This window comes from Eumetopias jubatus, unplaced genomic scaffold, assembly GCF_037043125.1.
Source record: "Eumetopias jubatus isolate StellerSeaLion01/CBP00866 unplaced genomic scaffold, mEumJub1_p1.0 scaffold_15, whole genome shotgun sequence".
Lineage (NCBI taxonomy): Eukaryota > Metazoa > Chordata > Mammalia > Carnivora > Otariidae > Eumetopias > Eumetopias jubatus.
This window is the reverse complement of record NW_028274821.1, coordinates 12828643-12844595: the sequence shown is the minus strand read 5'-3', so window position 1 is coordinate 12844595 and position 15953 is coordinate 12828643. Positions and strand designations below refer to the sequence as shown.

General features: G+C 40.4%; 1 protein-coding gene and 1 pseudogene across 2 annotated transcripts in view; both read right to left on the bottom strand.

Annotated features, from left to right (window-relative positions):
• SMC5 (structural maintenance of chromosomes 5) overlaps positions 1-15953 on the bottom strand; it is a 99529-nt gene that overhangs the window by 16724 nt on the left and 66852 nt on the right. For both annotated transcript variants that reach the window (XM_088019220.1, XM_088019221.1), the window contains exons 16-17: positions 4567-4690; positions 3928-4050 (exon numbers count right to left, since the gene is read on the bottom strand). In XM_088019220.1, the coding sequence (XP_087875346.1) occupies positions 3928-4050; positions 4567-4690 (247 nt within the window). The remainder of the gene's footprint in view (positions 1-3927; positions 4051-4566; positions 4691-15953) is intronic.
• On the bottom strand, positions 10690-12484 carry LOC148162363 (circadian locomoter output cycles protein kaput pseudogene; annotated as a pseudogene).

Sequence of the window (15953 nt, the reverse complement as noted above, 5' to 3'; positions counted from 1 at the left end):
TGTCAGATCAACCTTGTACTTCTAGGATAAACTCACCTGGTTAGGATGTATTACTCTTCCCCCCCCCCCCAAAGATTTTATTTATCTGAGAGAATGAGAGAGCACGAGAGGGAAGAGGGTCAGAGGGAGAAGCAGACTCCCTGCTGAGCAGGGAGCCCAATGTGGGACTCGATCCCGGGACTCCAGGATCATGATGTGAGCCAAAGGCAGATGCTTAAGCAACTGAGCCACCCAGGCGCCCCTCATTTGCTAACTTTTTAAAAGAATTTTTGCATCTGTGGTTAATGAAAGGTACTGGTCTGTAGTTTTGTCTGGTTTTGATATTGGAGAATGCTAGCCTCATACAATGTGTCAAGAAGTATTCCCCCCCCTCCCCCTTTCACCTTCTGAAGACTCTAGGTAGAACTGCTATTAATTCTTCCTTTTCCTTGGAATTCACCAGTGAAGCCTCTGGGCTGGAATTTTCCTTGTGGGAAGGTTTTTAAATACAAATTTAATTTCTTTAGTAAATACAGGGCTATTCTAATTAGCTCTTCCTTCAGGGACTTTTGGGGCTTTTAAAGAGTTTGCCCATTTCTTCTAAACTGTCAAATTTACTGCCTGAAAGTTGTTCACCATTCTCCTAATGCCCTTTGACCATTGGTAAGATCTGTAGTGCTGTGCTCCATTTCCTCCTGGCTTCCTCTTCCCTACACTGCGGCTTGGGAACTCTCCTGGCAGTAAGCTGACGCCACCACAGGGATCACCTTGCCCTGTTTTCCCCTCCCTCAAAAATCACTGTCCCATGCTGCCTGTTATCCAATGTCTGAAAATCACCATTTCATGTATTTTGTCCCATCTTTTAGAGAGGACATATGGCCCCTATCATTTCATCATGCCCAAGGACAGAAGCCTTTTATTTTTTATTACGGAAAATTTCAAACATACATGAAAGTAGAACAGTACAGTAAACCTTCATTATCTATCATCCAGCTTCAATTCTAAACTCAAGACCAAGACAGTGTCATGTATACTCTCTCTAGGCTCCCTTCTTCCCCGGAGGATTTTGAAGAAATTCCAGACATTCTATTTTCTTCATAAATATTACAGCATGTTATTTCTGACTTAAAAAAAATCCATAACCACATTATCAAACCTAAAAATACTGTCAATGAATTCTAATATTGAGTCAGTATTCAAACTTTTTTTTTTTTTTTTACAGTTGGTTTGTTCAAACTGGGGTCTAAATTATGTCCATTCACTGTATTTGATTAATATATTTTTTTAAGTTCTTTTTAACTTAATTAGGTTCTCTCTCCCCTTTTTCCTTTTCTTAGATAATGGCACTATCCAGTAAAGTAGGCACAAGTCATATGTGGCCGTTAAGCCCTTAAAGTGTGGCCAGTATGACTGAGAAACTAAATTTTTAAATTAATTTAAAATTAAAAACCACTACTCCAGCTATTAGAAAATGTTTAGTTAGAACAACTTGGGTACATGAATTTACTTTTTCAACTGTAAGGTTTACAAAATCAAAATAGGATCAAATATTTCTGATAATTTATCACCTAAATTGAGATCTAATTATAATTCTGAAGACTTGAAACTGGTAGTTTCAGGGCAGTGGCTCTGAAATGGGAGCAGTTTTGCCCCCCAGGGTCCAACTGGCAATGTCATCATATCATCACAAGTGGGGAGGGGTGTACTGCTGGCGTCTAGCAGGTGAAAGCCCGAGATGCCATGTTCAAACACTCTCCAGTGCTCAGGACCACCCAGCAGTACAGAATCCCCCAGAATCCCCCAGTGTAAAATGGTGGCAGCGCCGAAGTCGACACAGCCTGTGCCAGAGGCTTAATCAGATTGAAATTTTTTCACAAAATAACTTGATGTTATGCCTTTCCGTGGGTATAATATCTGGTTATTTTGTGATGTTAGCAGCTAATGTGATCCACTGATTGATCAGCAGCTGCAAAGTGGTGGTATTCTATTACTATAATCGCTTCTGCATTTATTATCTGAAAGGCTTCAGAACTTCTTTTATCCTAAGTATTACATTTTTCAAAATAATGAGCTAGTTCTCCAATATCCTCCAAAGGTAACCAATATTAGTATTTTTTTAAGTATCATCAAGATTTCATAAATATAGATACTTTTGATATTTTGGATCTCTGATTAAAAAAAAAAAAATCCCTTGGGCTCTTTGTCCTCTTATTTAAACCTTTCTCAATCTCTTTCTTATAGAGGTATCTCTCACATTCTGTACCATATTGGAACCTGGAAATAATCCTTTTTTAAAAGATGAGTTATATCCTTTTATACTTAATGACAAGATTGATGTTTGGCCTTAGTTCTGCCACTCTGTCATATTTATTTTTGTGGCATCTATGTATATAAATATCTAATCTTTGGTGATATGATGTTTTATCTTCCTCTCCTTTTCTTTGTGTATCTTTTGGTAATTAGGAAAATTTGCACAAAGACGTTATATAATGTCCTATGTCCTTTTATATCTTTTTGGGAATACTGTCTGTTGATTCCCACTATAAACAATATTGAAATTCTCCCTTATTTCTGCCTCCCAAAGCACCCACTTTGAAGTAATATCCTTTTATTTCCTGATAATACCTATCAGACAATCAGGAAGTATACTGTATTTAAGGTCTATGGTCTCTTCTCCTGTTTTTAGTGCTGGGTGCCAGCTGCACTGGCAGCCTGAGAACCACGGATGACCAGTTTTACCGTGCCCTTCGTCTACCCCATGGTTCCAGTTCTCAGGAAGCAGCGTGCTTCTGCAACGTGGTTTAGTCTGGCTTGGGAGTTCACAGGACGTGTACCAGCACAGCACCATCCAACCTTTCCAGAGCCTACAAAGTCGCCTCCCAGTTTCAGCACCCCCCCCCCCCCCTTTACCACATACTCACTTAGAACATGCTAGTCATGCCGTTGCTGGCTTCCTCTTACCCACTGACATTCGAGAGTTCATACATGTTGTGTAATAAAGAATTAGACCTTGGCCCCTGGTTTTTGGGGAAGGAGACTCTGAAACCCTAGGACTTTTCTGAGTGATAGGTTACTCGCAAGCCCGCCCCTTGGGTCATACGTACGTTTAAGCTTAGGAGATGACTCCAGAGGGGAAGGGACAATGCCAGAAAGACAAATCATGTGAGCAGAGTGTTGGGGCACTGAGTCCGAGGATTATCTCGACTTATATTTGAGCCTTCCAGGCAGCAGGGCTAGAGACTGAAGGGCAAGCTTGCTGGGGACTGTGCCCTTAACTTGAACGGTCTACTGCTACCATTGGGTGGTTAGTGGGAGAGCAAACTGTAGTACACCAACGGGGCTACTTTGAAATTTAGTTTGTTGTATATGTTGTCCGTGGGTTTGTGGTTGTTAGCCTACTTGCTCTTCTATTTTTGGGAAAGGATTTGGAAGACTCAAAAATGTGCCACTGTCACTAGCACTTTGTTGCCAGTTCTTTGGGATTTTCGTTAACTTTAGTGCATCGCATTTCACCCCCTGCACGCTATTTTAACATTTATCCTTTCATAGATCGATATTAACAGAAAATTAAATCACCAAAACTGTACACTAAGGCCACTCTTGGTGATGACTGTAACTCATGTGCAGTTTGTTTTACAAGATGTACAAACTGCAGTAAAAGCTACTAGCTGCTACCTCTTGACAGTGTGACTGTAATTTATATGGGTTAACAGGAGACTCTGCCCGTCAACTGACTACGTAAGATACTCTAATTATTACCGTACCTCCCCCAAATTACATAAAATGCACAGTACAGTGTTTCAAATAATGCTTCCTCATCCACAAAATGCATTACATTTATAAACTAAAGAGCATATAACAAAATGCATATTCCAAGTGATGATACAGGTTTTCATACTGGTCCGAGGCTAGACCCCCATCATAAAAAAATAAAAGCAAAAATTGTACCTCTGTGACACGGAGTTGTGATGAAGCAGCCATGTAATCAGATTCTAATTTGTTCTTCTCAGAGATCACTGTAGTATTTTGAAGAATTAAATCAACTTTTTGAATATGCAAAGAAGTACAAATCTAGGAACAAAAACCCCTAAAAGTTTAATTTGTTTGACAAGAAAAAAAAGTTTTTAAAAATTAATAAACCATGAGAAAAACATTTTTCTAATGCGACTGATATCTCAAGTAGTTCTTTTTACAACTATTTCTTACAAGACAATTTTTAAATGTTTTTCTGTGTGTTTAATTGAATCACCTGGAATATAATAACTTAGCTTAATGAGTGCTTTTTTATTGTTATGTTAATCACCATATATTACATAATTTGTTTTGGTGTAGTGTTCCATGATTCATTGTTTGTTCATAACACCCAGTGCTCCATGCAGAATGTGCCCTCTTTAATACCCATCACCAGGCTAACCCATCCCCCCACCCTCCTCCCTGTTAATGAGTGCTTTTAACCAGTTTATTGACCTATAATGAAAAATGTCAAAGCTAAAATTATTGATAATAAACTCTTAGCAAGAGTTTTTTAATTTATTTACTTATCTACCTGCTATAAAAAAAGTGACTAAAATTAAGATAATGCCTTACCTTTACAAAGTTTGTTAATTCAGTAACAAGTTTTGCTTTTTGAACATTTATTTCTTTGATTTTGGTACTTGCTTTTCGCTCTTCCTCTTCAAGGTTGCAAGTATCCTGTTCCATCAGCTTTAAACTGTACGAAACATATGATGATGTAGAAATCAGAGTTAACACAAGGTTTGAGCCCAAATCTTTAGGTCTCCTGCTGTTTGATGGGCTTTTTAATAATGCTACTCAGACATAAAAACTACTAGCTTCTAGATTAAATAATCTTGTTATGTAACCACTCAGGATCAAAAAGTATTTGTTGAGATATTATGTGCCCAGCACACTGTAAGAAATGATAGTGGTAATGGTGTAGGATCTGGAATCAGAAAGATGGGTTTGAATTTCCTCTTGCCACTAATGAGCAGTATAACTAGATAAGTTACTCTTCTGAACTTTAGTTTCCTTATCTATAAATTAGAAAAAAATAATAGTACTTCCCCTATACGGCCATGATGAAAACTTAAAAAAGGTAAAATATGTAACACACTTAAGTACACTGCTGGGCCTTTAACCAATGGATGAATATTAGTTACTAACCATCGTTGTTAATGTTGTTTACACATAGTCCCTTACCTAAGGCAGCTTAACTGGGGAGATTTGATTAACAGATTAAAAATATATAGTGAAAAGACAATACAACCCTAAAAGTTACTACTATTTTGCTATTCAAGGTGAAGAAACTAAGGATCAGAAGTTAAGTTACCTAAGATCATGCATAGTACATGGTTAAGATGGGTTTGACACCAAAGTCCAAGTTCTTTCCACCCCACTATGTTGCCTCCAGGATAAAATCAAGAACCCAGTTTGGAAACACTAATACACAAGAATGAACAAGTTGAGCAGATGCTGCAGAGAGGGGCCTGACCAGTACATGGAAAAGAGTGAGTAGGAGAGGCCAGGGAGGTGAGGTGAAATGGGTCGAGTGAAAGGAGACTACAAAAGGTTGAAATTCAGTCTCAAGGAAAGGAATTTTGTAACTAGAGGTGATTAACTCTAGGTAGGAGACAGCAGGCTGGTGATGGTTATGAAAGGCCCTTTCACTACAAAAATCCACATTACTTATGAAGAGAGAGTTTGGTTTTAGACAATGGGTCCAATAGGAGAGCCGAACAGGAAAGGTTACGTGTCTTGTAGTTGATGAAAGATGGGAATGAGGCCAAAGGTGAAGGCTGAAAAGAGGCTGAGATGAAACCCTAGGCAGCTAGACTAAAAAAGTAGGTTTAAGCAACCAAGGTACATTATTACCTTTTCACTAATAGTAAATGGCCAAATGTTTATTTAAAAACAACAACAAACCAGTAAAGAACAAATTCTCTTAATGCATTTCACGTACGATTCAATTTAGGAATGTGCTTAAAAACACATACTACATTAGGTCAAGGTAATCAGATACCTTAACTGAAGGCAATGAGCAGTCATTTATGATCAAAGATTGACTATGCCATTAATATCTAAATCTTTATAGGGAAAAAAAAATCACAACAAAAAGGTCTGAGATAGGCCATGGGAAAAACCTCTGAACTGGAAGCCATGTTCTTTCCCCCTAGAATGAACACCCTAATAGCTTTTACCCCCTCCTACATATCCTAGTTTCTACAAAATATCCAAATGCAATAAAACATATAATCAGTTTTAAGAAAGGTTGCCTGGGCACTCACAGTAAGCTAGCAGTTTTCCTTCAGGATAAGATTTAGACTACTCACATCTTTGTATAAAATTCTGTGGACTGTATGACCGCTAAGGCTAAGCAGATATACTTCCAATTGTAACAAGGGATATTACAGTTGAAGAGTGGGATAAACCCCCAACGCCCACTCTCTTCTGTGAAAATCAGCATATCTTCCCCCTTTCCTATCACACCCTTTCAGAAGTGGTGAGAAAACGCACAGCCTAATGGTCTGGATTGATAATCTCACTGCCTGTACCTCTCCCACCAATCCAAATTCAGCGGACCCATTATTCTGGTTATGTGTCTGGGTCAGTCATTCTCAAAGTGTGGTCCAGAGGCTGTGGGGATCCCTGAAACCATTTCAGGGGAATCATGAACTATTTTCACTGTTGTAAGAAGACCCAACTGCCCCATTCACTGCAGTGATGTTTGCACTGATGGTATAAAAGCAATGGTGAATAAAACTGCTAGCGCTCTGGAACGAATCTAGGTAGTAGCACCCAAGTATACTCATAGTCATGAGTTTCTTCACTGCCGTGTACTCAAAAATTTCAGGAATGCCAAATTCGATTAATATTTTTGATGACAGTAAAAATTATTAAATCGTGAGTCTTAACGAATCTTTAACTTCAAGTATAACTGACATATTAGTTTCAGGTGTGCAACATAATGATTTGATGTCTGTATATATCATGAACCGATCACCACAAAAATCTAGTTAACATCTGTCACCATATATAGTTATAAAAGATTTTTTCTGGTAAAGAAAACTTTAAGATCTACTCTCAAGGGGGCGCCTGGGTGGCTTAGTCGTTAAGCGTCTGTCTTCAGCTCGGGTCATGATCCCAGGGTCCTGGGATCGAGCCCCGCATCGGGCTCCCTGCTCGGTGGGAAGCCTGCTGCTTCTCCCTCTCCCACTCCCCCTGCTTGTGTTCCCTCTCTCGCTGTCTCTCTCTGTCAAATAAAAGTAAAAAAAAAAAAAAAAAAAAAAACAACCTACTCTTAGCAACTTTCAAATATGCAATACGGTATTACGGTATTATTAACTACTGTCACACACCACACATTACCTTCCTATGGGTCTTTTACTTATTTTTTTAAAAGATTTTATTTAACCTGAGAGAGACAGGGAGAGAGGGAACATAAGCCGGGGGAGTGGGAGAGGGAGAAACAGGCTTCCCACCGAGCAGGGAGCCCGATATGGGGCTCGATACCAGGACCCCGAGATCATGACCCGAGCTGAAGGCAAGACGCTTAACAACTGAACCACCCAGGCGCCCCGAGTCTTTATTTTATACTGAAGTTTGTACCTCTCGATCACCTTCACCTATTTTACCAACCCCCAACACTCCTCCCTACCCCTCCCTGGCAACCACCCGATCTGTTTTCTGTATCTATGCGTTTTTGTTTGTTCATTGGTTTTTTAGATTGCACTGTAAGTGATGTTATGTGGTATTTGTGTTTCTTACTGCACTTAGCATAATACCCTCAAGTTCCACTCACGTTGTCACAACAGATTTCCTTCTTTTTAATGGCTAAGTAGTAGTGCAGCATGTGCACACACAGTGCATGTGTCTGCGTGTATCTCACTTCCTCTTTACCCATTCATCCATCCATGGACACTGAGGTTGCCTCTTGTAAATAATGCTGCAATGACCAGGAGAGCACAGACATCTTTTCAAATCTGTGCTTTCATTTTCTTTGAATAAATACCCAGAAGTGGAATTACTGGATCGTGGGGTAGTGCTATTTTTAATGTTTTGAGAAACCCCTATACTGCTTTCCACCGCGTCTGCACCAATTAGCATTCCCACCAACAGCGGACAAGGGTTCCCTTTTCCTGCATCCTCGCCAGCATCCTCGCCAACATTCGGTATTTCTTGTCCTTTGATAGCCATTCTGACAGGTGTGAGGTGGTAATCTCACTGTGGTTTTTATTTAAATTTCCCTGGTGATTAGTGATACTGAGCACCTTTTCAGCTGTCTGTTGGCCATCTGCAGGTCGTCTTTGAAAAAAACCTCTATTCAGATCCTCTGCCCATTTGTTAATCAGATTGGGTTTTTTTTTTTTTTTTTGCTATTGAGTTGTAGGAATTCATTTCATTTTACATACTACACCGTCATCGAATACATGATTTCCAAATATTTTCTCCTATTCCAGAGGCTGCCTTCTTGGTGTGGTGATGGTTTTCTTTACCATGTGGAAGCTCTGAAGTTTGACGTAGTCCTATTTGTTTATTTTCACTTTTGTAGCCAAGGCCTTTGGAGTCAGTTCCAAAGAAATTACTGCCAACACCCATGTCAAAGAACTTACTGTTTTCTTCCAGGAGTTTGAGGATTTCTGGTCTTATATTGGTCTTTAATCCATTTTGAGTTGATTTTTCTGTTTGCTGTAAGCTTGTGGTCCAGTTTCAATTCTTTGCATGAGGCTGTCCAGTTTTTCCAGCACCATTTACTGCAGAGACCATCCTTTCTTCACCGTTTATTCTTACCTCTTGTGTCACAAAGCAACTCACCATAGATACATGGGTTTATTTCTGGGCTCTCTATTTTGTTCCACTAATGCATGTGTCTGCTTTTATGTCAATACCCTGTTTTGATTAATATAGTTTTGTGATATAGCTTGAAATCAGGGAGCGTGATGCCTTCAGCTTTTTCTTTCTCAAGATTGCTTTGGCTATTTGGTATCTTTTGTGGCCCCATAAATTTTTAGGATTCTTCTAATTCCGAAAACTGCTGCTGGAAATGGATTGGAATTCCACTGAATCTATCGACTGCTTTGGGTAACATGGACACTTTAACAATATCAATTCTTTAAATCCATGAGCACAGAAAATCTTTTATTTGTGTCAAATTTAATTTCTTCAGTGTGTTATGGTTTTCAGTATACAGGTCTTTCACCTCCTTGGTCAAATTTATTCCTAAGCATTTTCTTTTTGGTGCAATTTTATAAATGGGACTGTTTTCTTAATCTTTGAGTGTGTTGTTAGTATATGAAAATGCAACCGATTTTTATATGACAATTTTGTACCCTGCAACTTTACTGAATTTGTTGATTAGTGTTACAAGTTTCTTTTGGTGGAGTATTTAGGGTTTTCTAGGTAAAATCCTGTCATCCACAACTAGTGCTGGTTTTACCTCTTTCCAGTTTAGATGCCTTTTATTTCTCTTTCTTGCCTACTCTGCTCTGCTCAGAAATCCTAATTTCTAACACTCTGCTGAATAAAGGTGGGGAGAGTAGGCATCCTGGTCTTGATCCTGATGTTAAAGGAAAATTTCAGCTTTTCACTGTTGAGTATAAGGTTATACTTACATACATAAGTGGAGGGGGTTGATTTGTCATGTATGGTCTTGATTATATTGAACTATGTTCCCTCTTTGCCCATATTGTTGAGTTTTTATTAAACATGGATGTTGTATTTTGTCAAATGCTTTTTCTGCATCTGAGATTTTTTATTTTTTAGCTTTCTCTTTTATCCAGACATATCCATAGTACTTACAGCATCTGTACATAGACAATTTGTACCCACACGACATTCTGACGGTAATTACTATTCATCATTCCCTCAAAAGGGAGAGAGGCTCGGGAAGGGGCCTAGTGGGCGTACTAGACTATCTTCATGGGATTGTTGTAAGCAAACCCCTAACATGACAGTGATGTGTCCTATAATACTTGAAAACAGGCACAGAACCACCAGGTTACTAATACTGTTAGTGCCTTTCTAATTGACTGGAGACCATGTTTTATAGCTAAGCTTAATATTTGGCAATACACTTTCCCCATCCAAAAACAGCTGGGAAAGTCCAACACTGTCAGAGTTGGTTCGTCTCGCACTGGCTGGTGTTTAATGTATTATTTGTAGCACTAGGCAGCATTTTCCCTGCTAAGTAATTCCAGGAACTAGAATTCCAGAACATTCAATACTGCTTCTTGTGAAACTACTAGGACTTATCCTAGCTTCAGATCCTCCGAGCAACTCTTCATGGCCAACCCTTTCCTCCCTGAGGTCAGAGGAGGCATATGGCCTACCGTGGCTGAACCTTAGAAGAACAGGTCAAACTTTCAGTCCTGTGCCAACTCAGATGCTCCTGTCGCCGAGGCTGGGGTTGCTGGTGATGGGACTGAGGGAAAGGGCCCTGTTGTAGTGGAAATGCAGCAGACAGGATAAGCTGGCTTCAAGGTTGCTCCATGGGAAGCCTTCAAGTCTGGAAAAACTGCTGCAGTAGTTGGGTCAGCTGAGCCAGAGATAGTTGCTGGACTCGACCAAGCTGCCCTTCCTGGGAACTCTGCCGTGGGACTGACCACATCTGTGACTGCTGCTGTTGTGGAGCCGCAGGAGAGCAGGCGGGCACCACTTGCCCCACGAGCACAGTGCACAGTACCATGACCACCCCCCAAGCTCCGGGAGCAGCTACTAATGTAACCACTCATCACCAAGCTGCTGACCTTGAGAAAATCTTATGCGTCCTGAACGAATGTCGTTACTGCAGCCGTCTGGGTTCTGTTTCGTGGCATACTAGATGGAATCTGGACCATGCTTCCAGCTATGAAATCCTCATAGTGTCATATAGTGGGGCTGTAAGAGCGCTCTGTGTCCAACTGGAGGGAGGGGTTTATTGATGGTGCCAGCTCAGTACGTTCTGTTGACTCTGATATGATGGCCTTTGTAAAGTCTGCTGTTGAATCATATGCTGAATGTGCCAGTGTGTCCAGTATTCATTCCACTTTAATTTCGGTTAGTGTGAATAACCTGGTCCTTAATATTCAGAGGTACAAGTTGCTGGAATTTAGATGAATTTCCAGAAGGTGAATGGAATCAAAATTCAACCCAGGGCCGGATTGTTATAAAAACATCTGCAGCCCTTAACCATGGGCCATTTGAAGTCTGTTCTTCAATTTTTCTTAGTTCTTCTTGGGCCTGATGAGTATTGGCCTCTGTCATCCATGTCTGTTGCTCCAACTGGTCTTTCAGATGCTGCATGGCTCGTAACTGAGCTAGAAGTACCTGAGACTGAGACAAGCCTTAAGGAACTGGTAAATGTGCAGCTTGAGACGCCACTGGCTGTATGGAAGACGGACAAACAATGACCTCCTTGTTACCATCTTTTCTGGAGCTGCTCTATGGTGTCTGGGAGGAGTGCAAGTGTCTGCTGGGTCTCTGTTGGTGTTGAGGAAGGGTCTGAGACTGCTGTGTGAGATGATTTTCTGGAGCTCTGGAAGGAAGCAGAAGGGGGCTGGGCTGTGATCAAACCTTTCCAATGCTTCCTTGAGGCTTGACTATGTCTATACAATTATCAGATCCAGAATCTTGGCTTTTGTCAGCAGTTGTCTCAGGAAGAGACTCTTCAATGCCAAATATTCATATTTCAGCCCTAACTTCTGCATAATTTAGGATGATGTGAGTACCAACAATAAACTCTGGCCTTGAATTCCACGGAAGATTAATGATACAATGAGTCTGAAGCCAAATCCACTGTGGTCCTTTGTTCAGGAATCTATAATAACATGATATGCTTTTCCTATACTGCACTAAGTGCTCATGATGTTTTCGGCAAATGTTCTAGACCACCACATGATAATCATACCTGAATGTTCACAGAACTTCAAATGTCCTATCATAGGTAGTTCCTTGTGACCTAGCAATAAAATTCCAAACTATGTCTAGATGTCTAAAACTCTTCATTAAGCTCTTCAACAGTACACATCCTTGATGAACTAAATTGTAGCTAATCTGACAATAGCTACAATACAATCTTGATCATCTTAGAGCCTATATATGTCTTGTATAGTTTCTTTGAAACCATTCTGTGCTGAACTGGATACACTGTTTAATGATTGGAAATTTCCTATAAATTACACATATTCATAAGTACATGACTCCTTTGGTCTACTGTTCCTCAAAGCATATGACAACAGAATTCTGATTTTAAATATTCAAGTGTTAATGAATCACTTTCCAGTAGAGGGGTAGAGAATTTTTTATACCAGTGAATGTTCCCTCTCTGGGATAAAATACTTTGATCCACAAGATCAAATGGTAAATATTAAAGTAATGAGGTTATATTCTCTGACACAAATAATATGCTTGAGTCATGAGGCCTTAAAAACAAAAACATCAAAAGCCTCAAACATTGTGTAAATTCTTCATTATTGAGGAATGTAGGTTTCCAGTCCTGTCAAATGTCACTGGTGTCAGACTCTGCAGTGATTTGTTTTCAGTAAAAAAAAAAAAAAAATCAGTGGTCTCCTGCAGAACAGATTTCCTCTTATTCTTATGTGGAACTCTCTGGGCTTCCTGGGTCTGGATGTCTGTTCCTTCCCGAGGTTAGGGAAGTTATTTCTTCTTCAAATATGTTTTCTGCTTTTTCTTCCTCCTTCTGTGACTCCTATAATGTGAAAGTTACTCTGCTTGATGTTGTCCCATTGGCCTCTTAAGCTTTTTTTACTTTTTAAAATTGTTTTCGGGGCACCTGGGTGGCTCAGATGGTTAAGTGTCTGCCTTTGGCTCGGGTCATGATCCCAGGGTCCTGGAATCGAGCCCCGCATCAGGCTCCGTGCTCCTTGGGAGTCTGCTTCTCCCTCTGCTTCTCTCTCTCTCTCCCTCCCTCCCTCTGTCTCATGAATAAATAAAATCTTTAAAAAAAAAAATAAAATTCTGTTTTCGGAGCACCTGGGCGGCTCATTCAGTTAAGTGTCGGACTCTTGATTTCGGCTCAGGTCATGATTCTTAGGGTCATGACACACATGCTCTCAAAAAAAAAAAAAAAATTCTTTTTTGCTACTGGGTGAACCCTACACTACCCTATCTTCCACAGTACTGATTTTTCTTCTGCTTCATCTAGTCTGTTGTTGGAACCCCTCCAGTGTCTTTTTGTAATTGCTGTTGTATTCTCCAGCTCTGTGAAGTTGTTTTGTACTTGCTTATACTTTCTACCTCTTTACTGAAATTCTTGCTGTGTTCATTCCTGTTGCAAGTTCGGTGAACATTTTTATAACCATTACTTTGATTTATTAGGTAAATTAACATCATTTCATAACAGTTCTTGTTTCTTCATTTTGCTTGACTCTGTGTTGGTTTCCTCCTCTAGCTCTCAGTGGTGACATGAACCTTTGTGGTCTAGGCAACCTGATTTATTCTTGACAGGTCCCAGTTGTTGAGGGACTGCCAAGTCCTGTGAGTGTTCCAGAGGAAGGGATCTCAGTTTGCTCTTAGTTTCAGGCAGAAGAGAAGCTAGAGTAGAAGCTAGGACCCTCAGGCAGCAGCTTTTAAGGTATGCAAATACAGACACAGTCCTTTGGAACCACCATACACCCTGTTGGTCTACAGACCAGGCATCCTGGAAGTGTCCCCTAGGAAACTGTTGGAAACATCAGGGCTTCAGGTGAGTGTAGGAGCTCCTTTCTGGAAGGTACTGGTGAGCTTTAGCAAGGCCAACAGAGCACAAAGACGGCATCTCCTGGACCCTGTTCCCTGAGAACACTTTCGTAGCCTCTGAATGTGTTGGTAATCCTGAAGCCCCTGAGGCTGAATTCTAGGGCAAATAAGTCTTTTTCACAGGAAGACTGGAGAGTGTTCAGACTGCTGTCTATGCAGTACCCTGGGGACAGCAGTCTGCCAAGAAGATTGTTTCAGACCCTTGGGCGCCTAGCTCTGGTGGGGACTTGGGGGTGCCATACACCCACTAGCAGGTTAGAGGGAGAGTATAAAAGTGGTGTCCACCGGTGCCTGTGTCCCAGGATAGATTCCCATTAGGCTCCTGCCCCTTGGGCAGATGCTTTAAGATGAGCAATGAATCTCCTCCACACACACTGTTGCTTCTACACGGGGTCCGTTGGTCAGTCTTTGCACGAACGCTTAAAGAGCAAAATCTGTTCCCTACCACTGTACTGTTCCCCTATGTATAAGCCCCACTGGCTTTCAAAGCCAGGCATCTTGGGGACTCATCTCTCTGGTGCAGGTCCCAAGCGTGGGGGTGCCTGACTTGGGGCACAAACTCCTTGCTCCTCCGAGGAAAAAACTCTGTATTTTTGATATCCTTCCCAAGTGCTGGTCACCACACTAGGGGTGGGGTTTTACGTGAGATCCTGTCTCTGTTACAGAAGAGCTGCTGAGTTAGTTTTCAGGTCTTTTTAAGAGGGAACGCTTTCATCTGTAGCTGTTGATTTGCTCTGTCTGTGGGAGGAGTTCAGTGTCTTCCTACGCTGCCATCTTGAACCACCTCCCAGTAGTAATTGAGTATATACCTTTTTAATGTTGTGTGATGAACTACAAAGCACACAGTACTTACAATGCAACCAAAGTATGATGGTTGCCTCAAGGAAAAGCACTTGTGTGACTGAGTTGGGAGCTGGACTAGATACTTTTTCAGGAAATACCATTTTTATTTAAAAGAATAAACTATGGTTACTGAGACTTAAGTATTTGGCAGATTTTATCTCCCCCCGCCCCAAAGTGAACGAAGTGAGCCTATCACTTCAAGGAAAATAACTGTCAATATTTGTCAACAATGATAAGCAACTTTCACGTGCCAATTAAAATTTTGGAAAATTTGTATCTACACTGTAAGCTTGACAGCTTCCCAATTCTTAGATTTTTTTATATTACACAATAAAATGTGTCAACATCTGAAAGACCTATGCAGCTTGGTGAGCCAACATTATCTAAAGGACCAGTGCATGAAGTAACAAAATCACTGGCTAAAAGATCCACTTACAGTGCAATGGACTTTAAGAGTAATCTACTTCACCGATTCAGATTCCACATTGCAAGTGAACTTTAACAAACCACACCTTGGCAGGTTTTGATGTAGTATTAAACAAGACGATAGACAATTATCTGAAAAGTCTACTAAAGTATTCCTTCCTTTTCCAACTACGAATCTATGTGAGGCCACATTTTCTCCATATATTTCAAAAGTGACACCTCACAACGGACTGAAAGTAAAAGCAGATATGAAATAACTTCATTTAGAGAGACTGATAAAGACGTAAAACAATGCCACTCTTCTCGGTAAACATATTTTGCTTAAACATTCTCAGTTTTAATTACTGATGTGGTAAATATCAATGATGTAAACCATATAAACAAAACTTCAAGGTCCTCAGTAACTTTTAAGCACGAAAAGGGGTCCAGGGATAAAAACGGCTAATCCGGGGCTAGGAAAACTCACAACACTTAAGATTCACCAACTTTTGCCCTACAGATGACTTTTTTTGGATAAAACGTGTTTGTGGGAATTGCAACATCATGACAGGGTCCAGGCACACCTCAGAAATATTGCGGATTTGGTTCCAGACCACTGCAATAAAGTGAATCCAAAGAATTTTGTGGTTTCCCAGTGAATATAAAAATCGTGTTTACACTACACTGTAGTTCATTAAGTGTGACAGTGTTCTGTCTAAAAAAGGCTAACCATTACCTGAGCTTTCAGAGAGTCCTAATCACTGATCACCAAACACATAGTATGAGAATCATCAAAATGTGACATAGAGGCACAAAGTGAGCAAATGCTATTGGAAAAATGGTGCCAACAGACTTGCTTGACACAGGGCTGCACAAACCTTCAATTTGTTAAAAAAAAAAAAAGTGCAATAAAACAAGGCATGGCTGTATAATAATAATATCCTTGTAGTGTCCTGTACCCCCCCCCTTCCACACGCCTGCCCAAAAAGGCTGAA